The following is a 24672-nucleotide window of genomic DNA, read 5'->3' as shown; positions in this document are numbered from 1 at the left end:
AAAAAAAAAGATTCAAACAAAATACATAGCAATCAAAAGTTTGAGGATCAAATTTAATATAATCAGCAAATAATATGATATTTCTAAATTTTTCACAGCTTCTTAAAAGTGTTTTTTGTAAAAAAAAATACTTTTATAAAAATCAAGTTAAAATTTTTTTTCAATAAGAAAACTAATTTTTTTAATATCAAATAAATATAAAAAATTTTAATTTTTTTTTTTAAAAATATTTTTCAAAAAACAAACGCACCTAACACAACACATGAAGGGCAGAGTTTGCCATTCCTTCCGATGGGCTGGGTTCTCCCGTTGACCTTGTGCAAATTTGACAAAAAAATAAACACCAAGCACGCTGCCCATCACTGCCCTGATTTCATGCCCCAGAATTAGCCCAATTGCAGGCTTTGCTTTACGTTCAAATTCAAGCATTCTAAGTTTTTCGACTCCCACTCACGAGTGCCAACGTTAGCTTTGCTTAAGTTCAACGACCACTAAAGAATTAAGGCAGCCTTTAATCACGGTACGGAGCTCTCCAGAAAATGTACACGGAGCTGTAATTGACCGTGATATCTGTTTAATTAATGATAAAAGGATAATATAAAATATTTTTTTTTTTATCCCTTACTGTAAATTTGATTTTAAAACAATGTTATTAAAACGGATTTGGTTACAAGGTTTAACTTAATAACTTATTGATTTTAGATATGCTATTTTCAAATTAAACTAAATAGAAAAAAAATTAAATCAATCTAATAACTTAATTCATAACCTTTTATTTTAATATTTTAAAAATATCTATTTTTTAAAATCTTTAAATAAAACAATTCAAATTAATTTAGCACAATCATACTTTAAAGGTACTATTTATTTTTGTGTTGTATGTGTTAAAAATATTTTTAATTTGAAAAAATATAAAAAATAAAAAATATATATAAAAAATATTTTGATTTATTTTTAAAGTTAAAAATATTTTGAAAAATGTTTCGCAATAATAAATAAAATATTATTATTTTAATTTTAGTTTATAATTAACATTATTAAAAAAAAAACTTACTTAAATGCGTACATTTTGAAACCAAACTGTTTATCAGATCTCAGACCGAAGCCAACTTCACTATAGAAATGTTTAAAAGTAGTAGAGACTGTAATAAAATTTGTTAGATTCAATTTCTCAGACTCTCAATGGAAGACGCGTACGCTAGATCCATCACCGAGGTAACTAATCTCGTTCTCTCGATTCTTTTACGCTACAATATTGGCTTAACAATGGAGGGGATCAAGTTGTAACAAGCTATGGCTGCTTTCTCTCTAGGTTTTGGATTTTTTCGGGGTTGACCCTGGAAAGGGGCTCAGCGATTCTCAGGTATGCGTGCTTCTCTGTTTTGAACTGAATTTTCTTGGCGAACAAGTGAAACAAATTGGCTTGGATTTCCCCCCTCTAATTGATTATTAGGGTTCAAGTTCAAGTTTTAAGATTTATTATTTTTGTTGATGGTGTTGTTGCAGGTGGCGCTACATTCAAAAATTTATGGTAAAAACGGTATGTTCAGACTCTGATTTTTTTAATCCAGTTGAATCTGCATTTCAAGATTGTTTCCTTGTAGGTGTTTGTTTTTTCATTTACTTTTAAAATGCTTGTTGGTTATTTTGTTCAAGTGCTCGTAATCTGCGAGTATTTTGATATATCTATGTAGTGCTACAAAACATATACTGATTAAAATGTTCCATCAGCAACTATCCTCATCTTTGTGACATTGGATTCTTTTTCCTGTTTGTCAAAAAAAAAAAAAACTAAAATTTATTATGGATTTTAACTCCCTTTTCTTTTCCATCGAATGGCTCGTGTCCTTTGGCTGGACGGTTCACTTGTGGTCTGCAGTGCTGCCTGAAGAGACAAGTAAGTACATGGCACACGCCACTGGTTTCCCTAGATTTTGAATGCTTAAACTGCATTTGTGTTAATCATATGAAACTTCCTGGTTCATCTGTTTGCCTTTTGTCTTGTATGTTAGTCACATGTGAATTTTTGTATAGTTGCTGGTTCCTCTCCTTCATGTTTGATCTTGGAACTTAGTTGTGTTTAAGGCTTAGTTGAGTTGAGTTTGTGGATATTGTTTAGGTACTACTTGTTCAGGATGGTTGAGTTAATATGGAATCTGAACTAATTAAACTAAAATGTGATCAAGAGGGGGGGAATGAAGGGAAGAAAAGTATGGAGAGAGAGAGTTTCTTGGACTGCAGTGATACTATTAACTTCCTAATTGAAAAGGTTGAAAATTTATTTAGTTGCTTGTTGATCCTGAAGGTTGTTTGGGTTGGCCTACAACAACCTTGCTTTAAAATTTGCCCAAATCTGATGCAGTCAAAGTATGTCCGTGATGTAGCATAAAGCGAAGATAAAATTAGGGTTCTCAAGCTATAAAGTTATAGACCTAACTATAAAGAAATCAAGAGAAAATTCTTTGATATTTTTATTAAATCTAAATAATAGTCTTGATCTTCATAAAATAAACCTAACATCCCTATTTATATTAGTCTTAGAATCCTAAGGATTCCTAAATAGTAAAATACTTACTAAATTAAAAGTCCTAAGCTAAGTAGGAAACAAATAATTATAATCCAAATTTAACTAAGAAAATAATTAAAATAGGAAAACAATAACTTTGGGCTTCATATCACATGCTTTCGGGTTTCTTTGCGGATTTCTTTTCAGACTTGGCCTCGTCAATCTGGTCTATAAACTCTTGGTATAATTGTTTTATGTCAGTCTCCTCCACTTGAGAAAAATTCATCCTTGAGTTATCTATCATAAACTGAACTTTTCCACGCCAAGGGAACAAATACTTAAAATATAATATCGTAGCTAACTTATTCACGAAGTAGCATGTCTTTGACTTGTGATTTTCAAAATTTAATTTATGGTGCGTGTATAATAAGGAAAAATCCATATTTGATGTTATTCTTTCCATTCCTATGAAGTTCACTTGCAGTTCATTCCCACATTTTTCTACTTCAAACTTGAGTTCAATGTCATCTATGTCCTCTAATACTTCAACTATTGTATTTAAAGGAAAGCCAAAATAATCTTCCATAATATCTCTAGAAGACTTGACAGAAATTACCAGGTCCTTCATGTCCTTGTTTGCAAGATCTTCATCATCATATAAATCTTCTCCATAATCTCCATCAAGTTCGCACTGAGCATCCTTGTCATCGAAAGGTCTTGCTTATACTAACTTTGAATCACGTTAATTGATTTCTGTCTCTCGGGTTGTGGTTGTTTGTCTTGATCTGACAAGGTCCTTACGACCCCTAACAAGTTTATCTTCATCAACACCCTTCACATAGACAATTTGTTGTCTTGGTGAAATTTTAAGAATAGGTCTAAGATCGGCCTTGAGGCAAGTTTCCAAGCATGTTTCTCTCCTCTTTGCAAGTCCTGTTTGTGCCTCTCATCAGCCGAAATAGATCTTCATTAGATGAATACCCGTAATCATACTGACCATACCTGTAATTACGCGGGCGTCATCCTCGGCACGTGCCTCTCATCTTCCTCGGTTCATTCTTGCGCGCAACCTTAGTGCCTTAAGCCTGCTTGGTTGTAAAGTCATCAAATATGGCATTAATGTCGCCAAACCCAATTTGCACCCGCCTTTCTAAAGTTGTTATCACTGCTGAATGGTGATTTAGCTGATCCTAAATAGCCTGCATCCCCTGATCACTATCATAGAGATGGTTGCCCTCGCCTTCTCCACGATTCTCTTCACGGTTCACCATTGATCCGGATGTTGACCCGTTCTGATATCACCTGACGCAGCGTAAAACGAAGATAAAAATGGGGTTCTCAAGCCCTAAAGTTACAGATCTAACTGTAGAGAAATCTAGAGAAAATTCTCTGATATTTTTATTAAAACTGAATAATAGTCTTGATCTCCATAAAATAAACTAAACATCCCTCTTTATATTAGTCCTAAAATCCTTTATAGATAAGGATTCATAAATAGTAAAATACTAATTAAATTAAAAGTCCTAAGCCAAGTAGGAAAAAAATCATTAAAATCCAAAATTAATTAGAAAAATAATTAAAACATGAAAACAATAACTTTAAGCTTTATATCATATGCTTTCGGGTTTCTTATTCAGACTTGGCCTTGTCAATCTGGTCCATAAACTCTTGGGATAATTGTTTTACATCAATTAGGTTGGGTCTTATGGTTTTTGATGGTTTGATGCAGTATTGGGTTAAAGTTAATTGCAAGAGACTTTCACAAATTGGTCAAAGATAAGCTTTAAATGGGGTTATTGGTGCCGAATAAGGCTTTGGCTGATGTTTGGGCTATTTTCTTGCCCTTTGGAGGGTTGGGTTTTAGAGAGGAAATAAATGGAATTTTGAGATGTGGGGAGTCATCTATTCAAGACAATAAGATGAGTTTCTTGAGAACTCCTTATTTGTGTCTCTTCAATGCATCATCATTCATGGATGTGATCCTGTTGAAGATTCTTGATTGGCAATGATATTTGGATACTCAACTTGTTTCGTCCTGATTAATTGACATCAATTGAGGTTCAATAATTCTGCTTCTTATTGCATTTAAGCTATCTGTGATAATGGATGGTTTTATTTAGAAAAATAAATACCTTCTCGAGGCTTATATGTCCCACATTTCTCTCTACGCAGGAACTCCCTTTTGGAAATTGGTTCTAAAACAGTTTGATGATTTGCTTGTTAAAATATTGATTGCTGCTGCTGCTGTTTCTCTCGTTTTGGCTTTGATTAATGGGGAAACAGGCCTGGCAGCTTTTCTGGAGCCTTTTGTAAGATATGATTTCTCTCTTCTTTCAAATGAATTGATTGCTGTTACATGCCAACAAAGCGAGCTAGTGTACTGATACTTAAACTCATGTAAGCTTTACATTGGATGTCACACGGCATGGAAAACCAAAAGTTTCATCCTTGTCAGGATTAAATTAAAGTCAGGTTGCATATGTATATTATTTCAGTATTGACATACATTGAACAGTGTTCATTAGTGAAAGATCAGACATTTTTAAGGAAATGCGTCAACTCTGGATCCTTACTGTTTTAGAAAAGGTTAATATGAGAATCCCTGCTCTTCAGTTGTAAAAATAAGATCTTCTCCTCTTAAAAAGGTCTTTTGTTGTTTTGCTTTGAATGCACGATATTCAATGACTTCTCATCCCTCCATTTTTTTAGTTTCATATATACAATGACTATGATTTTGTATTTTGAAATTTTAGATGCTTTAATTACATGCTGCAGGGCATGGCAAAAACCAAAGTTTCATTCATGTGAATCAAATTAAAGTTGTTTTTTTTTTTCAAATAATAAATGAAAGATACGTTTCTGCTTTCACATTTGGTATAAAGAGATGATAATATGGACAAATCATCATGAGTTCCTTATCAATGATTAAAAATAACAACATTTATATTGGTAATGGAAACTGCAATTTTCTAGTTTAGGATGGTATGCTCAATGTTGGCCTATTGTTGAGTCGGTATTAATATTATCCAATTTAAAATGAGGTGTCATGGGCCAAATAATTTTTGTTGGTTACAAGGATATGGAAATATTTAAAGTACTTTATGCAAAGAAACAGGCTGATGTGATCCGGAATTTATTTTGGTGTTTTATCTATATCTTTCTTCCTTATTTTTTGGTATGCATGGTATGTAGTAGTTGGCACAACATACAACTCATATATATGGTTTTTCTATCACTCAGGTTTCCATGTCTACATACTTATTTTTTGGTTGATGGTCTAAGTATGTTTCTCTGCTGATTTTGTTATATGCACAGGTCATCCTGTTGATTTTGGCTGCAAATGCAGCTGTAGGTGTAATTACAGAAACAAATGCTGAGAAGGCTCTTGAGGTGAGTTATGGAGTTCTCATGATTCAAATAAACAGTAGCTGGCATCTGGACATGGATACTATAGATATGATTTTTAATTGTTCTAGTAAATAACAATCTATTAATGATGTAATTTACATAATTCTCTACACTCTGCTTGTCCTTCTACACATTTTGTGGCAGCTGCCTGTTTAAGCTTTGAATGAAATTGGATGAATGCAATGTACTTGTGCATCTCTTGTTTTCACCTAGGAATGTTGGTGCTTATTGGTCACTTTGATAAATTTAATCTACCCTCACAACTGGAAGGACCATGGTACTGACATCTTGCATAGAAAATGACATCATTCTGCAAAGATTATGTTTTTGGTCAACAGAGGTTCATCTTGTGTTGATTATGGTTATCTCCCTCTTGCTTGCAGGAATTACGTGCCTATCAAGCTGATATTGCTACTGTGCTGCGAAATGGTAAGCCAAAAATTTAAAGAAACAACTAGATGGTTGTGATGCTGGCCTTGTTATAATGATATTAATTTCTTGGTGCATTGTGTGTGCTTTTTTGTTGCCGTTGTAGAGATTTTTCTGTCAATTGTTTGGGATTATTAGCTTTGGATAAAGTTTTATTTAGTTGTTTGCCCTTTATCTATGACAATGCTATTGTGGTTCTCTCAATGATATCACTAGCTGCTTTAGCATTAAACCTTTTCCTAACCATTTTATGGGTGGGGCTGTATTTGGTTGGTTTATAGGTGTACGTTTTACTCTTGAGGGGTAATTAAAAACTAGCAATCCATGTCAAATTCTTGTTGCCTTTTCATTGAGTAAGGGTTTCCTGTAGTCAAGAACCCCAATGAAGAACATTTGTCCTCGTGTTTCTTTGTTTTAGGGAGCTGTTCTTCCTGGTTGAACTCATGTAAGTCTGTGGGTTCTTCAATTTTTGACTTGGTCAGATTCCTCTTTGTTGGAGTGCAGAGTGTTTGTGGTATTTTAACTTTCGATGTATTGAACTTCATTGACTAAACATATGTTGTTCAAGGCATGTCATTTTCTGTATACTCTCATCATCACTTATTTTACTGGCTTAAATTTTGCAAGTCCCACTGAAATCTGAACCTAGACTTCTTGATTTGACAGTTGTATACTTATATGAGTGGGTAGTCGTGTTGTTTGTAATTGTTACTTTAAGCCCATACTACATGTTTTTTCCATCTGTTTGGCTGAGAGTTCACAAATTATATATTTGATTCACTAGATATGTTGGGTTTTTTTTAACTTCGTGTCCATCTATTGTCACAGGTTGTTTTTCCATACTTCCTGCTACCGAGCTTGTTCCAGGCGATATTGTGGAAGTCAGTGGTATGTTAATTGTATGGTCTAGTGATCAGAGTTAGTAATTTATTATCATGAATGAAAATGCTGAGGATATGACATCAGGTTCTTTTGTTTTCTAAAATAGTGGGATGCAAGGTTCCTGCTGACATGAGAATGATTGAGATGCTAAGTAATCAGTTACGTGTTGATCAAGCAATCCTTACTGGTACAACAGCCTTTTCCTTGGATAATGCAAATGATTTGTTCAATTACATTCATCTAGCTCAGACAGGGGAAGGATTAAGTTATTCTTTAATCTGAAGGACGCCAATATGGGTTTCTTCATAAATAAATTAATGTGATTTTTGTGCTTCCATTGCCATTCTAGTGTGGATTTACACTTGCATGCTACTTGGCTATATATGTCCCATTCTCACAGCCACTTTTTTGACTGCCTTTGCATTCATATAGTGACTCGTATATGGACTAGGCCATGCATTGACACACCTCAATCCTTTTCAATTTAGACCATGTCATGTGCCATACACTCCATTGCCACTCTTGTGGGCTCGACGATATGTTACATTCCCCTAGCATTTTGTTGTGGGCAAGGTCAAACACCTTACACTCCCACGATCATTCTTTATAGGCTAAGCATCTAAGACATGCCTCTATGTACTCCCAAGGTTTCATGGGTGCTGCATACAGTTTCTGTTTTATTTACTACAGATAATCATACAATTTTGAGTTGACTTTTTGTTTATTTTGTTGGCATTTACATTGATGAATTTGGTGAATTATGTTAATAATTGACCAGGGAATGCTTTTCTTCTATGTTTCGTTTGGGATTCTCTCTAATTACTTATTTTTGAAGCGAAACAGGATTTGGTTGAACTGATGATTTTGTTTGATGACTCCAGGCGAGAGCTGTTCTGTTGAAAAAGAGCTTGAGTCCACCATAGCAACAAATGCTGTGTACCAAGACAAAACAAATATTATTTTCTCGGTATTTTTTTACCTTTGTTGCAGTTTTCATCAAATTCACATACAGGATGTAACTATTGTTTCTTTTGTGATAACTCTTTCCTGTAAATTGGGTATGCTGCATATGACTTCTACTACTGCCCTTGTTTCTCTTGTGATAACTGTTTCCTGTAAATTGTTTATATTGTATAAGACTTCTACTACTGCCCTTGTATTGATTAAATGGACTGAGCTTGCTCCATGTTATACTAAATATTGATTGTGTAATCTGGAGGAAATACTTTATATCAGGAGCATTCTGTTTCTTTTTTTTAATGAGCCATAGTTTGCGTGTTTTTTCTTCATCTGGAAATTTCAACCATTATTTTTTTCTTCTTCTTTAGAGCCATTGAATAAATGTATTTTGACTTCCAGGGTACAGTAGTGGTTGTGGGCAGGGCACGAGCTGTTGTTGTTGGAGTTGGGGCCAATACTGCCATGGGGAACATCCGCGATTCCATGTTGCGGACAGATGATGTAAGCACTAACAATTTTCTGTCTTTTCATAAATATCTGATCTGCAAGTAAATTGTTAACTTTGTTTTAAGCCTGCCCTGTTTTTCCCGGATATCTTATTTTCACCCCACGACTTCATCTAGAATCTTTAAGTTTGTGCTTTATGTAATTGGATTGAACCCTATTTATGTGACTTGCTGATGAGCTATAACTAGACAGGATGAAGTGCCATAGTAAGATTGTTGAGCTTTTGGCAATACTTCTTGTAAGCTAGGTGTTTTCTTGATGTATATGAGTGATCTCGTCTCATGACATGCATTTTTTTGGTGAAAATGTAATTTATGTATCTTTCTAGTTGTTCTGTGTCTAATGGTTTAATGTTTCCTACTAGAAGAGAACTCCTTGGTTGAAATAATACATATTCAGTGTTTATGTATGCTGTTTGTTTCTGCAACTCTTTTCAGGAAGCAACTCCATTGAAGAAGAAGTTGGATGAATTTGGCACTTTTTTGGCTAAGGTATTGCTCATCAGCTGGCCTCTCTCATTTTGTGCACGGCAACATTATATTTTGCTTTTGCTGAAGTGGAAATCGAAATGGTAGCATAATTGTTCTGCCATCCTGTACTTCGAAAAAGAGAAGGAAAGTTCCATCCATACTAGTCAAAAAACAGGAAAAAAAATAGTAATGATCCTCTCTCCCATAGCTGTCTTAAAGTTGGATAAATGGATTTAAACTGCTGATATTCTGAAAGCTTGGTCTAGGTTGGGCTTATCTATAATGACAAAGCAAAATGCTCCTTTCATGTCAGATTGCAAAGCCATGTTGCATTTATTGCCGGATTTATTAAGACTGCTTGATCCACATCCAGTTTTTCCTTTGTTTTCATGCCAAGGGACTAAGTTTGGCTGTTGGTAACTGTTTAGGAAATACATTTTCATGTAAATCATCTCTTATCTATCTGCTGTTTAACACCGTCTGGTTGGCATTGTTCCATAGATTATCAGAAATTTTCCCTTTGTATTAATTGACACCAGGAACTCTTTTTTCTTTGCAAACATAAGCCGATACCTTTGAAGTATTATGCTATGAATTGCATACTGAATATTTGGTGCAAATTTAGGTTATTGCAGGGATTTGTATACTTGTGTGGATTGTAAACATTGGTCACTTCCGTGACCCTTCTCATGGCGGGTTCTTGCGTGGTGCAATCCACTATTTCAAGGTATTGTTCTGTGGATGGGATCTGATCTTTTTCTTTGCTGTCAGAATAGAAACCATTTCTGCTTTTTCTACTGTGGTATTTGTGGATAATTACGTGGTCATAGTCCCACCAATGGAATAACCCCATAATTTTACCACGTCATTAAAAAGGTCCCTAAAACTTTGAACTACTTAGTTACTTGAAACTCACCCCTATTTTGTAAGTTTGTTTCAGTATGAATCTGTTGAATACTCTTGGGATGTCTTCTCAGACATGCACGTGCACAAGGGGTTCTGGTTTAAATTTCATTTCCACTATGTGAAAAATAAGTAAATTAAACCTCATCATCATATTATTATTAATATTACTTTAATTCCATAATCCATATCGTACTTTGTATCTGGGTAGCTGAATTGCTCTTTTAGTGGCCTTTGAACTACTTTTCTGTTTTACGATCCACTTCTACCACTACTGTTTACTCTGAACTACTTGATGTGCCTACCTAGATTGCAGTTGCCCTTGCGGTTGCAGCAATTCCTGAAGGGCTTCCAGCAGTCGTTACAACGTGAGTGCTTTGTATTTTATTTCAGTGAAATAAATTTTCCATGAAATTTACATGGCTTTTATGATCTTAATGAATATTACGTAGGTGTCTGCTTGCTGAATGGTTCTGATGATGTGTGTGTGCACGTGTATATATTAAAAAAAGAATTTTAATTTAAGTACAGGAAAGAATGGAGAAGTACATTAAGATTTAAATGAAAGAGCTTTCTGATCCTCCTGCATATCCACTAAGGAGGCACCTTGAAAACTCCTGAAACGTAGCACCATGGTGAAGCCAGAAAAACTAATTTATCTATAGTAAGAAGGAAAGTTAATCGCTTAATCTGAAAGTTCTACATTTACCCTCCCTCTGGTACACAATGAAGTCATTTCTAGATAATGAAGTTTTGAATGCTTTCTTAAGGCCATTCATTTTATCTTTTATTGGTATAACATGATCATATCACTTTGGAAGATTAGCAAACTTCATTGTATTTCTTTCTCATTTAGGTGTTTGGCTCTTGGAACAAAGCGTATGGCTCGGTTGAATGCCATTGTGCGGTCTTTGCCATCTGTGGAGACATTAGGCTGCACTACAGTAATCTGCAGTGATAAGACCGGAACATTGACAACTAATATGATGTCAGTCTCAAAGGTAATCAGCTCAAAACATGTAAATACTGAATGCAAAGTTATGAGTCAAAGGGACAATATCGATGTTTGAGTCAGAGCATAATGGGAAACCTAAGCCATCCATTTTTTTTTGTCATTGTACGTAATTTTCTATGGTCTTGATCTCTGAGATCTGTTGAGGAGCCTTTATCATCTAATTCTCAGTGAGAAAAAATAGTGATGATAGCGATGTTTGAACTAGCCAGAGGGTAACAGGAATCCTAGGCCATCCAATTTTGTTTTTGTCTTTGTATATAATTTTTCAAGGGACACGATCTCTGAGATCTATGGAGTTTAGAAGATTCTTTAGTATCTGATACTCTGTGGGAGAAAACAGCAACATTCATTCCTTTGTCACAGCATTTGATTCAAGACATTTTCTGGCTGCACTTTTTTTCTTGGTTTCTTAGTTAGATACCTTGACTAATAAATGATAAATTTCCTTGTACTCTGTCTTCCCAGATATGTGCTGTTCATTCTGTTCATCGTGGTCCAACTATTGCTGAATACAGTGTAAGTGGGACAAGTTATGCTCCAGAAGGCATGATTTTTGGCAGCAGTGGATTGCAGGTACTTATTTTGTTTTTGATTGTTGGGATTATAGTGGAAGGTTAGTTTAAAGGTCTGTAAACAGTTTATGAAGGCCTGTTGTGCTTGTGCTTTCTGTTTTCTGTTTGTTTGGGAAAAAAAGAAAAAGGAAGAAAAGCAAAAGTTGGGTTGTTTTTTAAAACCTCAATCCTTAGTCCCTTCTAACTCTGTCTTGTTTTACTTTCACCTTTTTACCCATTGACTTTACTTTGATAATCATGCCTGCCTTGGTCTTGTAACCACTTGGCTACAGGATTCAGGCCTCTGGGCACCCATTTTCATTTCAAACAAAGAAAAAAAAATGTTTTGGAGTAAAACTATCTCTAGAGTTCGTTTTTTCAAGCTCTTGTAACCACCATGGAAAAGAAATAGTTGTCATTAGAAGGTACTTTAGATAATTATGTGGGGTTAGTCAAATGTTGCGAGAATTTGTAATGTGTTCCATGTGCAGAGAAGTGAACGATTGTGGTTGTCTAGTGTGCCTTCTAGTTTGAGCTTGGCTTGCTTGATGTTTGGCATGCATAGATTTTAGGTCTCCATATACAGAAGAATTGTATATCAGGAGATGTAATCCAGACTGATCGAATGTTGATTTCAGCTTTTATAATTGAATCAGATTATATGAGCAGCAGATGTTTCGGACTAGGGAAAAAACATTCAATGGGATAGTCTCATCTATTTGATCTTTATTTTTGCCTTGTTGTTTTCTCGTAAGAGTTGCCAGATTCACTACCACCATTGCTAGTGCTAATTAGTTTTAATTTAAACTACAAACTTGAGCACAATGTTGCCTGGATTCCTTGTAGCACTGCTGCTCCTGAATTATGGTTGGAATTATGATACGAGTCTTCAGAATGCTAGGTCTTTTCAACGAGCTATGAAGATTATATACGGAAGCTCAAGTATTTTGTCACATTTTGCTAACACACCATGACAAAATATTGAATACACTTTCTGCAGCAAGCTAAAAGTAGCTGAGGGGGAGGGTTGTTCTTCCTTGTCCTTTTTGTCAGATAATTGGATTGGAAATTAAGTATCTGGTGCAGAGTTAATTCTTTGTTTTGCTCACAACTTTTTCTCTATAAATTATGGCCCCTTGATGCCATTTTATTCGATTTGTCTCACTTAAAAGAAATATACTTGCAGTGTTTATTCCTTATGGAAACATGCTATTAGTTGGTTTGTGTGATCCTTTAGTATTTTTTGTCAGTGATGCATCCTTTTGACCTTGATTTTTTCTGCAGATTGAATTTCCAGCACAGTTGCCTTGTCTTCTTCACATTGCAATGTGTTCGGCTGTTTGCAATGAGTCTATCTTACAATATAATCCAGACAGGGGAATCTACGAAAAAATTGGGGAGTCCACTGAAGTGGCGCTTCGTGTTCTGGCAGAAAAGGTTTGCTGTTGTAGCTGGGCCTTCTATAGAGCAGCTAGACATTACCATAGCTATTCACTTTTTTCCTTCCCCCCTTTCTCCAATTATGATCTCCCCTCCTCGCCTTTTTAATGAATTTGGGGTAAAGTTGTTATTTTTGCCACATCTTTCCAGGTTGGCCTTCCTGGTTTTGATTCCATGCCCTCTGCACTGCATATGCTGACCAAGCATGAGCGCGCGTCGTACTGTAATCAGTATTGGGAAAGCCAATTCAAAAAGGTTTGTTTTTGTAAATTGGATGTTGTGCAATTCTTCCTTATTTTGAGTTAGTAAGTTAATTCAGTTTCTCTTGTATAGTATAAGAATGGTGAACATGAATGACAATGAAGAACATGAATGATAAATATTTTTTAAATGGATTGAGATTTGTTTTTTGTGAGATCAATGATGGATTGACAAAGGTGAGATTAGAAATCAAGATTTCCCCTCTCTTACTTGTAAGAATACCTATGAGCTACAAGTTTATTTGTTGTTTCAGATTCTTCTTGATTTTGAGATTGTCTACATGTTATCTTCTGGTTCATTGGCGGTTGATTTGTGAAGCAATTGACTTCATACACTATATGTCCAGTATTGTTTTCTCTTTTTTCACCTTTTTTTCTATACTCTATTACTTATTATGGTATATGTCGTCTCATTTGCACTTATTTATTTGTTTTTCAAGGCATATTGCGCACCATTTCTCATTTATTGATATATTTTTCTTTAATTTTTCTGTTTGAAATATTACAAGTTCCTTAAGGCCATTGGTTGTATAAAATTTTTGTTCACATTTTAAATTTGGCTGTTAGGAGGTGATATCATAAAATGGACCTTGAGGAATAGGTTATATTCTGTATTGCAGCATTCACTTTTCAGCTGTTCATTAAAATAAAAATCTGACTGCTGACACAAGCTTAACATTTTGATGCTTTATAGGTTTCTGTTTTGGAATTCTCTCGTGATCGAAAAATGATGTCTGTCTTATGTAGTCGGAAGCAGACAAAGATTATGTTTTCAAAAGGTGCTCCAGAAAGTATTGTCTCTAGATGCTCCAATATTCTTTGCAATGATGATGGTTCTACCGTACCATTGTCTGTTGCTGTCCGAGATGAGTTAGAGTCAAGGTTCCACAGGTTAGAAATGATGCTAAAATTTTTAATGGATGTTACTTGAGCCCCAATTGCTTGGCGCAATATGGTGAATTTTTGTTCTGTAAGACTTGGAAGTACACACATGTTTCATTCTGGGATTTGTTTGGTGCTAGCATTCATTTTGGATATCTTTATACTACATTTGAAGGATGTGTGAAGAATACATGTTATGGACTGACAACATATTTGAAGTTTTGTGATGAATTTAGAGATTTAGTTCATGTAATTTCTAAATTATATCATGCAAGTTCTTGGGGTTTGAGTTGATTTATAGTGAGCTGTCTAGCAGAAGATAAACATCTATTCATGGCTTTTATTAGAAGGGTTAATCTAATTGGCTATATTTCACAAGGTGGGGTTATGTTCCCCTATTAGTCATTTTCCTTAGGTTCCTTCTCTTCACCGCCCTTCTATATATTTATCTTCCCCAAGTTTCCATAGAGCTAAATCATCCGCATTGATGATTCCCCACTAAGGTGGTGTTTTTAGCAAAGTTTGACTTTCACTCCTTCTACTCCATGCTTACTAATTTCTTTCACAACCATTGCTGCTCTCATAAATTCTTCTAAGACGAGTCAATGACTTGACTATCATATTTAAGATCCATGGTGCAGGCATTTTTGTTCGCAGTATGAATGCCATGTTGGTTGATCAGTTTTGCAGGAAAAGAAACATTGAGATGCCTGTCTCTAGCTTTCAAACAGATGCCCATTGGTCAACAGACTCTCTCCTTTGAAGATGAGAAGGACCTTACATTTATTGGGTTGGTATGCTTTCTTTTACACTAGATTAAGTGATGTCTGTGCTTAATGCCCTTCATTTGATCATTTATGTTTATCTATATGCATTTTTCTTAGCTACCTTCATTTGTACTACGAGGAGATGAAGTAACTTGTGTAAAAATAAATTTCATGGTGAACAAAGGTTTTTGCTGGAAGGAGGTGGTTGAATAAATAAGGAAGAGCTGCATCTGATTTGTTTTTTACCTTGTGTCATCCTTTGAATGAGAAAACATGAGTAGGAAAAATAGACCTAAAGTTCTGAAATTTTGTGACTACACTCTGAAATCTATGACGTTTCCCATCATATGTTTATGCTTTTATGTTCTTAGAACCTTCTCTTAGATCCAGTTTATTCTTTTGCACTGCATTACATTGGTTGTGGGTAGATGACCATTTGTGTGCATCCTGTGGGCCTACATGTCCTTGTGCAATAATGCAACCCCCCTGTCTTTTCTGTATTTGTGCTTCAGAATTCGTGCGCTTTTGAAATTTGGGTTTCTTCTTCCACTTCTCACTTTTTCTTTGCATTTTCACCTTTACTTCAATAAAAGGTTGGAATGCTTGATCCACCTAGAGAGGAAGTGAGAAATGCTATGCTTTCATGCATGACTGCTGGTATACGTGTTATAGTTGTCACTGGGGACAACAAGGTAACTTAAATTGAGCAACAATTATATATGTAATATGGTATAAGTAACAGTTTCTCTTCTTTCTGGTTGCCTTTCTAATACATTTACTTCCTCAGTCAACAGCAGAATCACTTTGTAATAAGATTGGTGCTTTTGATCATTTGGAAGATTTTGCTGGACGCTCATACACTGCTTCTGAGTTCGAAGAGCTTCCAGCTTTGCAGCAAACACTAGCTTTGCAACGCATGGCACTTTTTACCAGGCATGGTTGATGTTGTATTTTATTACTATCATAAATTTCATTGGTATATTAAGCGTCATGGCATCTTCTTATTTTTTAACCTTGCCGTCTTTTCCTACACAAATGCTTGTTATTTTGTTGGAATTTTACAAGCTTGTTTGGTAACATTCTCTTTTCTCTGTTTTGTTAGGGTTGAACCTAGTCATAAAAGGATGCTGGTGGAGGCCTTGCAACATCAAAATGAAGTGGTAGGCCTAGTATTTGCTTTCAGCAGAATGTATATCTATATTTATACAAGCAAATATATGTGTGCAATGCATGAGCTAAGCTTCGAACAATATCTATGCTATTATTGAAACAAACACTTGTGTTGTTTTATGGGTTGTAAGTTTTGGATGGTAAAGTTTGAATTAGAAGTAAAAAGAATTAATTACCATTTTAAGAGTCGTACAATGGACAAAAATTCTCGTGGGATATCTTGATAGGTTAGTCTAAGAAGGTGATGTGGGGTTCCATGTGAGGATAAATCACAAACCAGTAACCTATCAAAGCCAAGTCATTAAGGACATTTTAGAACTCTAAATAATGTGTTGTTTTTCCAGAATATGTTTGGCAAGATCCAGTTTTTTGTATGCAATATAGATTAATAACTTCTTAGTGATATTAAGATGAGATCCTGATAAATAATTGGATTTGTGAAAAGCTTGTGCTAGCAGTTACTGAGAACAATTAGAAATGATAGCAAGAACCAGTTTCCACTGTGAAACAAATAATGGTTACTGTAATGTAAGAAGCTGCTCAATTAACATTGACGGTTACAAGGCAATGATAAAACAATAGAAAAGAGTATGGTGTTGAGGCAGTAAATATAGAAACGGTGTCTCTATCCTGGATGGAATACAGGACAAGAAAGCACATGCACATCTGAATTGCGGTGTGAAGGACCTGGGGCTTGTTAAGCAGACGCATGAAATGACAGTTGCTCTGGATTAGGAATATGAAGCTGAGGATTGGATGACACATTAGCTTTGATATTTACATAAAAATAATAGCACACCTTGGTTAAGCTTATGTTTGTTGCAGTGCTTCAGCTGACCAAAATTTCCTGTTTAAGGTATTTTTGAGTGACTGTAGGACTTTTGATTTATTTACATTTATGATTTATTTCAAACATGTGGTGTGGTGTGGTGTTTTCTACTTTTAGTTTTTTCGTGTAGTTATATTACTTTCCCATCTATGTTAAAGATCATTGATCTCGACTTGTTTAGGTGGCAATGACTGGTGATGGTGTCAATGATGCACCTGCACTAAAGAAAGCAGATATAGGAATTGCCATGGGATCTGGAACAGCAGTTGCAAAGGTGAGCCACCTTGTATGGATGCATTCAATTGTACATTCATGGATGATAAACTGTTTCTGTGCGGTGTCCATAAATCATGTCTCTTCTTTACGATCTCTGTCTCCACATGCACATATAAATTTATATATGGTTACAAATTTTAACAAGCTGATGGAACTTAATCAATTGATTTGGTTCCTTTGTCACCTGAATGAACTTTTATTATTTAGAAAAAAATGTCTTCTGCAGAATTGTAACCTGAATGACTCAGTGCAAAGATTTTTTTTTCAGTTCTTAATATAATGGGGAAGCTACATGTGGTGGTGCAACTTTAATGATCAGCTTCATAGTTTTACATGAATAATATCAGAAGATTTGTGTTAGCTGATCCAGTTAATAGTGTAAAACATGATAAATTGTTATCAGCAGGCGCACGCTTTATCCGATTCTGTTATTTCAGTATCCCAATATTTTTATTGACTGCAAATACCCCTTAAGTTTCTGACCATCTGTATCCTTGTTTCAGAGTGCTTCAGATATGGTTTTGGCAGATGACAATTTCGCTTCCATTGTTGCGGTATAGGAGCCCCCTCCCCCTCTTATCTGCAGTACTGCTGCTTATTGATATTTCTGTACTAGCTGCTGGTTCCTATTGTTTTGTAATTGTTTTTGTTATCAAGAAAGGCATATTATACAGCTAGACTATAACATATACATGTCCTAAGATTGAATGTTAGCAATTCTCCAGTCATCAGTATAAGACAACTACTCCATACATATAGCTCTTCAAATTGAACTTGATATCCTATGATCATAAACAAGTTTTCACCGAACAGTTGGTTAGAGCATCTGCTGTATCCAATTAACTTAAAAATTGAAACCCGTGACTTCTCTGAATGATGCATTAAATTTAATAGTTGATCTGTTAAAATTGGATAATATAAAATGTTACTTGGAGGTTTAAGAATTGTCTTGCACCAAGCGTAGGTGGATCCCCATCAATAAGTACCTAAGTTTTCAGATATTGTTTGTGCTATTCTATTTCTTAACAAGTTAATTCCTAAGCAGGCTGTTGCAGAGGGAAGGGCTATATACAATAATACAAAGCAATTCATTAGATACATGATCTCCTCAAATATCGGTGAAGTAGTTTGTATCTTTGTGGCAGCTGTACTTGGAATACCTGATACCCTTGCTCCTGTGAGTGCTTTAGCTCACTGCTTTAATATTTCAATAGTGCACTCATTTTGAATAAAGAAAGAGAGGGAAATACTTGGGATTAAATAATTCTACATTGAGTTAGGTAGAAGATGCTGGTCAGTTGAAAGAGCTGTAATTTAATTTTTGTTTATCACATCCAGGTCCAACTGCTCTGGGTCAATTTGGTTACTGATGGGTTGCCTGCCATTGCTATTGGTTTCAACAAGCAGGATTCTGATGTAATGAAGGTTAAACCTCGAAAGGTATTGATTTCATGATTTGGACAGTGTTAGTTTATTTAATAGATCTGTCTAACAGGGTGGGTTTATTTGTTTGTATGATGGTTGCCAGCACTTATCTGGTGCATTTTGCAATGCAACCCAACCCCTCAATAAAAGTGAGAAGATGAATAGATCGGCTGGCATAAATGAAGTAATGAACATTAGGTGGGCTGGATAATAGACAATTTGTTTAAGCTTAGGACTTATTATGTGGTGATATACTAATATGCCATATGATAAGGCTAGGGTGTGGATGCTATGTGCCAAAAGGTGCTCCACGGATATTATTCTGATAATTTGAACACTTAAGTAGCAGTAATTGTTGTTAATCAATGCCATATATGTACATGAGATGGTTATTTTGTGAATTACCTTTGGGTTGCTGGATTGTTTAGAGTTTTGTTTGTTGTATATATTTTCCTTGCTAAGTTCTCCACTAAGCTTTGAAATAGTTAGTAGTAAGCATGAAGGAGTATTACAAGTAGGTGGGAAGCTACGTTAGGTTTGGCCTGATGCTTGTGGAGATTGGCTTAATGAATCTTTGAAGGAGGGGAACATCCGTTGATATGGTCTGGCCTACATGTTTAGTTGGTCAATTTTCTTTCATCTTCACAGATTTATAATGGTTGTTCACCTCTTCACCTTTTCATAAGATTGTTCTCTGCCGTAGACTTCTTGTAGACAGGGGCTGTGCCTCTGACCTCTTTAATTAATTTTAATTACCTTGAAGAATAAAGAAAGAGCTAGATAACCCTCCCTCTCAAAGAAAAGAAAGAAAAGAGAATTGAATAAACAATGGAATGAAAGGCTAGATAGTTTGGTTTGACAGTTCCCTTTTCTGTGTGCATATCTTTGATTTAAAGTTGAGCACACGTTCACTATTCAAGACTCCATGTTTTATAAGTTTTTTATAGGTGAGATGTAGTTTCTACTCTCATAGTGTCACTCTTTCCGGTTATCAGTCTTGAATATCAATTTTTTCAATTTAATGTGCAGGTAAACGAAGCAGTTGTTAGTGGGTGGTTGTTTTTTCGTTATTTGGTAATTGGAGGTAATATATAATGAATGATAAACCTATTGCATGTGCATTGCTATCTTACTGATCATATGCGTTACTTTTGTATGATTTGATAATTTCATGTTCCCTGCAAAGTGATTAACTCAAGGTTGTATTTTACCTGCATATGACATGAATGCATCACCATCATAGTGAAATTCACACATTCACATTATAGTGAACAATTTATGAATGATAAAAACTTTTCTTTGAATAATTAAATCAAGTGTTTGAGAAACTAATTAAATTAGTACAGGCAATTAAGGGTAATTTAAATAAAAATAAAAATTACAGGATCTTTTTTCTGAAAAATGTTTGACGCCTTAGATTGGTATGATAAATAATTAGGGATTTCTGCATTTCATCCTCAAGTTCATAATGTACTATGTAGGAATCACAATCTTCAGGTCCTTATCAGTTTGCAATTCTGGAAAAAGAGAAATAGTTAGCCTTTTCTTCTGATTATAATGTGCATGATTCAAATTTGAATAAATTTAATGCTGAATGCTTTCGAATTCTAGCAGTGTTTGATGCAGTATCTGGTTGATGCAGCTTATGTTGGCCTTGCCACCGTTGCGGGATTCGTGTGGTGGTTTGTATATTCTGATACGGGTCCCAAACTACCATACAAAGAACTGGTAAGATTTAATTGTTTACTGGGTGTTCTTTCTGATAGGCCAAAGTTGAGTCTTTTCTGGGCACGATCTCCTTATATAATTTGATCTGGAGATCTGATCATCAAGGCAATGGTTAATAGAAGTTAAGGTGCAATTTTGTGCCCAGACAACTCCCATAATCAGTGCCCTGCAGGTGCTTGTTTACTTTCAGTCTTTTGAGTCCCTCTCTAGAGGCTTGAATATTTCCAGCTTTCTGCGACTCCTCTTCTTCTGTTATTATTCATTATTTCGAGATTAACATTATTAATTCTTCCTTGAAAATCTCGTGGTGCCAAACTTGAAGTTGATATTAAATTTGTTTAGTCAAGTTTTGTGCTTGTAATAATTGATGGGATCCTTTCAGGAAAAACAATTAATAGAAAAAAACTAAATGACTAGTACTAGGCCCTTTTTTCAGTTAGCATGGAATGTCTGGATTTTGGTTTCTTTGTGCTCAGCATAGATAAATATATTTCACTTTTACTAGTGCTGTGCATGTTCTTCAAATTCCATGTCAGAACTTTTATGTATTCATTTATCGCAGATGAATTTTGACAGTTGCTCAACAAGGGAGACAACTTACCCGTGCAGTATATTTGATGATAGGCATCCATCAACTGTATCCATGACAGTGCTTGTTGTTGTTGAGATGTTTAATGCTTTGAATAATCTCAGTGAGAATCAATCTCTTCTGTGAGTATCCAGTTTAATTGCGAAGTTAGTGAACATTTAGTGCTTTAGTTGCATCAATCTGCTCAGTTGCTTAGAATCCATTGCGTATAATTTGATGGTAGTTGGATACATTAAAATTTAGTATCAACATTTGTCATTAGATTCTCTACATTTGCATCAACATTTGTCAAATTTGATCACTTTTTTTCCCATTTAATTGATTATTTTTTTTCCTTTCCCACTCTTTTTCACCATCAAAAAATAAAATAGAAGTTGCATTTGGACTGACTTGGTGCTGTAATGTTTTTCCCCTTTTATTACAGTGTTATCCCTCCCTGGAGTAATTTATGGCTTGTTGCTTCAATTGTCCTGACTATGCTCCTTCATATACTGATCTTGTATGTGCACCCGCTATCTATTCTTTTCTCTGTAAGTTCTCTTTCCTTGCCATCCCATGAGTTAATAATTTTATTTTTACCCATAACCATAAGGAGCTTATAGAACAATTTGCAACATATCTTGTTTCAGGTAACGCCATTATCTTGGGCTGAGTGGAAAGTTGTCTTGTATCTTTCCTTCCCTGTATGTAGTGAATCTTAACTTTCCCAGTTTACTAATTTCAGAACTTGTTTTCCTCTTTGCTGATACGTATCTGTGTTTTGATTATAATTTTGTATGCAATGAGATTCTTGAGACATTGAATATAGTTGCTGGAATTTTGCTCAGAACCACGTTGCCTTGTACTGGTTTTACCTTCTAATATGGTAAAAACAATGACATCTTGTCAAAGTTCCATCGTGGGTGATATGTTTTCTTATGTTTCATGCTTCTGTCTTCTTCATAGATGTGGCACAAGTACTGTTGGACTAAGATTTTGATGGAAGTTGGGTTAGGAGTTTGTATAGTTTAAGAATACTTCATACAAGCTAGGATCATGGCAACCCCTTAGACAGTTTTCTCATGAACTTGATGCCACTGCTATGCCCCTTTTGCTTATATATTCTATCCTTGGATGAATTAAAATAGAGAAAGGTTACCTTTCCTGAATTTATACAATGTAAAGCCATTTGCATCTTTGAATTTTTTTTTATTTTTTGCTTTGTTGGACGAATGTAGTGCCTGATTGAATGCCTTTCAAATATCTTAAGCTCGTTTTCCCTTTATTGTACTTCTAATGTATTGTTTTTCGTGTAGGTCATAATTATTGATGAAATCCTGAAGTTCTTCTCAAGAAATTCCACTGGTAAGTCTGTTGTTTTGCTTTGTCATTCTCTTTTCAACATCTTGTTCTTTGGTGGGAGATTTTATTAAGATAATAATTACCAATTGAAAATCAAAACTGGACTAAGAAGAGAAGATGTCAACTCCCTCAACTCCCTACCCCTCTAGACAAAAATTTAACCTCTCATAATACTCACCTTATGCTTCTGACTTATGATATCTCGATGAGGAGTTGAAATACAAATCTAACCAATGGTGCCACAACACAATGCAGCAACTTCCCAGTCGAGCCTCTAATAAGAGAGAAAAGTCTAGAGTTCTTCAGACACTGGTACCAAGATCCCTAGGTTGCAAGCATTTAGGCACAAAGACTGAGATGTTGCAAAAACTAGCACAACTACCCCCATAATTTTAATTCAACTGAGAATCCTTTGAACAAAGTGGTCTTCAATCAAAGTGAGTTTTCAGGTTACCCCAACACAAACCTCTTCAACCAATGCCCTCTGTGCATGTCAAGTCACATTTTAGTATTGATATCTGTGTCACTTGCTTTGCTTTCTCCTCTTTGTCTCTCACACGTCAACACATAAAAGCTGTTGTGTGGTGGCTGCACCCATTTTCTTCCACTTGCGCTCCCTAATCTCTCAGCTCCTACCCTCGGTTTAAGGATGTTATTCACTGCTTTTCTGTCTTCCCTCCAAAATGGGCAACATATGCTAAGTTTTGTTTACTATTAACCCACATCGTGTTTAGCTTCTCCATCATGGTTGCCACGTCCATGAAGTATAGTATTCTTAAGAAACTGGAGCGTCTACCTGTTTCACCCAATCCCTTGAACACAAACATGTCACCATCCACATGCTTCAAGGGGCTCTCTTACAGGCAGGATATCCCACTGGGGGTGGTAGCATTGAGCCTTTATTAATAGAATGACGTGAAAGAGATGGGGTGGAATGAGGGTTGGTGTGAGTGGGTGAATTGTGTGTTAAGGTTGGGATAGGGGAATGAAGAGGGGGTTTCGAACTTGCTCTGGATAAAGTGGGGGACTGGGAGGTGGGTTCAAGGGGACAGTTAGGTGGTCGGAGGCCGGGAGACAAGTAATGGTGCTGAGTATGAAGGGAACACATATTTACCCCCCCCCCCCCTTAGCGTAAAGTGTTATTTCCGTCTCTAGTTATGGGAGAGGTATGTGTCGATGGTTTGATCCTAATACTGCTGCTGCTGCTAGTTTCTTTAAATAAGGGAGGGGGTAGATGATTAGATGTTCACATCATTGAAGTGATTCAAATATGATGGGAGCATATAAATGCACGAATATTTATTTATTCATTTGCAGGCACTTGCACTAAACACGCACATGCAAATGCTGGTAATGGTTATAAACTCGATTCTGTTGCAAAATATATAGTGAGTAAAAGAGTTATCAAACAAATTGCTAATAGTTCTCTGCTCCTACGTTGCAGGCCTGAGGTTGGGTTTGAGATTCAGAAGACCTGATTTGCTTCCAAAAAGAGAATTGCGTGATAAGTGAGAAGGAAGCTTTGTGCAATCAAGTTTCGTACCTGCGTCAAGTCCTACTATACACAATTTTTCCTTCCATTAATACATTAAAGTTGAATGAACCTTCAACTGGTTTCCCTTTGCATGTATTTGTCTGCAAGGATGGAAGTTATAGAGAATGGGGTTATCCAGCACAACTCGCAATTTGTTTCCTCGCACCATGCAAGATGCCTTATCGTTGTACCAAATAGCAAAATAGGCCCGTTTATGTTGAGTTTCCATCATCAGGGCCCAAAGAAATGTTGGTGTTAACTGGTTGGGCCACCAAGCTTTTTCTTGAAGTTATGGATGAACAGATAGTGATTTGCTCTTGGAAAGGAAGCTTTCTGTTGCTAAACTGGGCCATCAGTCCATAAACCCTAGTCAATTGTCATGCATTAAATTATTTTAAGAAAACAAGGACGACCCAACATGCGAGAAAGTTATATGCGTTAGAGGATCCCTTATTTTTGTATTAATATAATTAGTCAAGTTTCATGCTCTCATCCATTTATTTTTCTCTAATCATTCAGGCTCTTTTTCTGAACTTTACATGTTAGTCTTTTAAATAATTATCTTTTTTTAATTATCCAATCAAAACTGGATAATCGTTTGTATTAGTAATTCCTAAATTTAATGTATTTTTTTCAACTATAGCTCATGTCTACTTATGAATTTTACTTATAATACCTCCAGATGCTCACTTCTGTGATTTCCAAGTGGGTTTAAGCTTAATGGTACCATCTTTGGGCTGGTGTGGAAGAAAGGAGTTCAACGGAGGAAGTGAGGGATTTTTTTATAGAAAAATACTTAG

The 24672-nt window shown here is 35.5% G+C and overlaps 1 protein-coding gene across 2 annotated transcripts; it reads left to right on the top strand.

The window, feature by feature from the left end:
- The first annotated feature begins 1068 nt into the window (after nucleotides 1-1068).
- On the top strand, nucleotides 1069-24364 carry LOC7488861 (calcium-transporting ATPase 3, endoplasmic reticulum-type). 2 transcript variants are annotated; one of them, XM_024585142.2, is made up of 35 exons: nucleotides 1069-1215; nucleotides 1313-1363; nucleotides 1507-1540; nucleotides 1880-1897; nucleotides 4679-4815; nucleotides 5822-5896; nucleotides 6298-6343; nucleotides 7172-7231; nucleotides 7332-7412; nucleotides 8107-8192; nucleotides 8585-8686; nucleotides 9130-9183; nucleotides 9788-9889; nucleotides 10375-10433; nucleotides 10922-11066; nucleotides 11546-11653; nucleotides 12916-13068; nucleotides 13222-13326; nucleotides 14026-14222; nucleotides 14896-15007; nucleotides 15574-15672; nucleotides 15768-15913; nucleotides 16083-16140; nucleotides 17161-17253; nucleotides 17759-17809; nucleotides 18301-18432; nucleotides 18594-18695; nucleotides 19710-19764; nucleotides 20323-20408; nucleotides 20971-21119; nucleotides 21422-21527; nucleotides 21627-21680; nucleotides 22293-22341; nucleotides 23783-23872; nucleotides 23981-24364. In XM_024585142.2, exons 1-34 carry the CDS (start codon nucleotides 1183-1185, stop codon nucleotides 23848-23850), a joined length of 3006 nt encoding a protein of 1001 aa, XP_024440910.1. In that variant the 5' UTR covers nucleotides 1069-1182; the 3' UTR covers nucleotides 23851-23872; nucleotides 23981-24364. The 2 variants fall into 2 exon arrangements, with proteins under 2 accessions (XP_024440910.1, XP_024440909.1); XM_024585141.2 differs by having other exon boundaries at nucleotides 23783-24364.
- Nucleotides 24365-24672: the final 308 nt, after the last annotated feature.

Source organism: Populus trichocarpa, chromosome 14, assembly GCF_000002775.5.
Source record: "Populus trichocarpa isolate Nisqually-1 chromosome 14, P.trichocarpa_v4.1, whole genome shotgun sequence".
Lineage (NCBI taxonomy): Eukaryota > Viridiplantae > Streptophyta > Magnoliopsida > Malpighiales > Salicaceae > Populus > Populus trichocarpa.
This window is presented reverse-complemented; position numbering and strand designations above follow the sequence as displayed.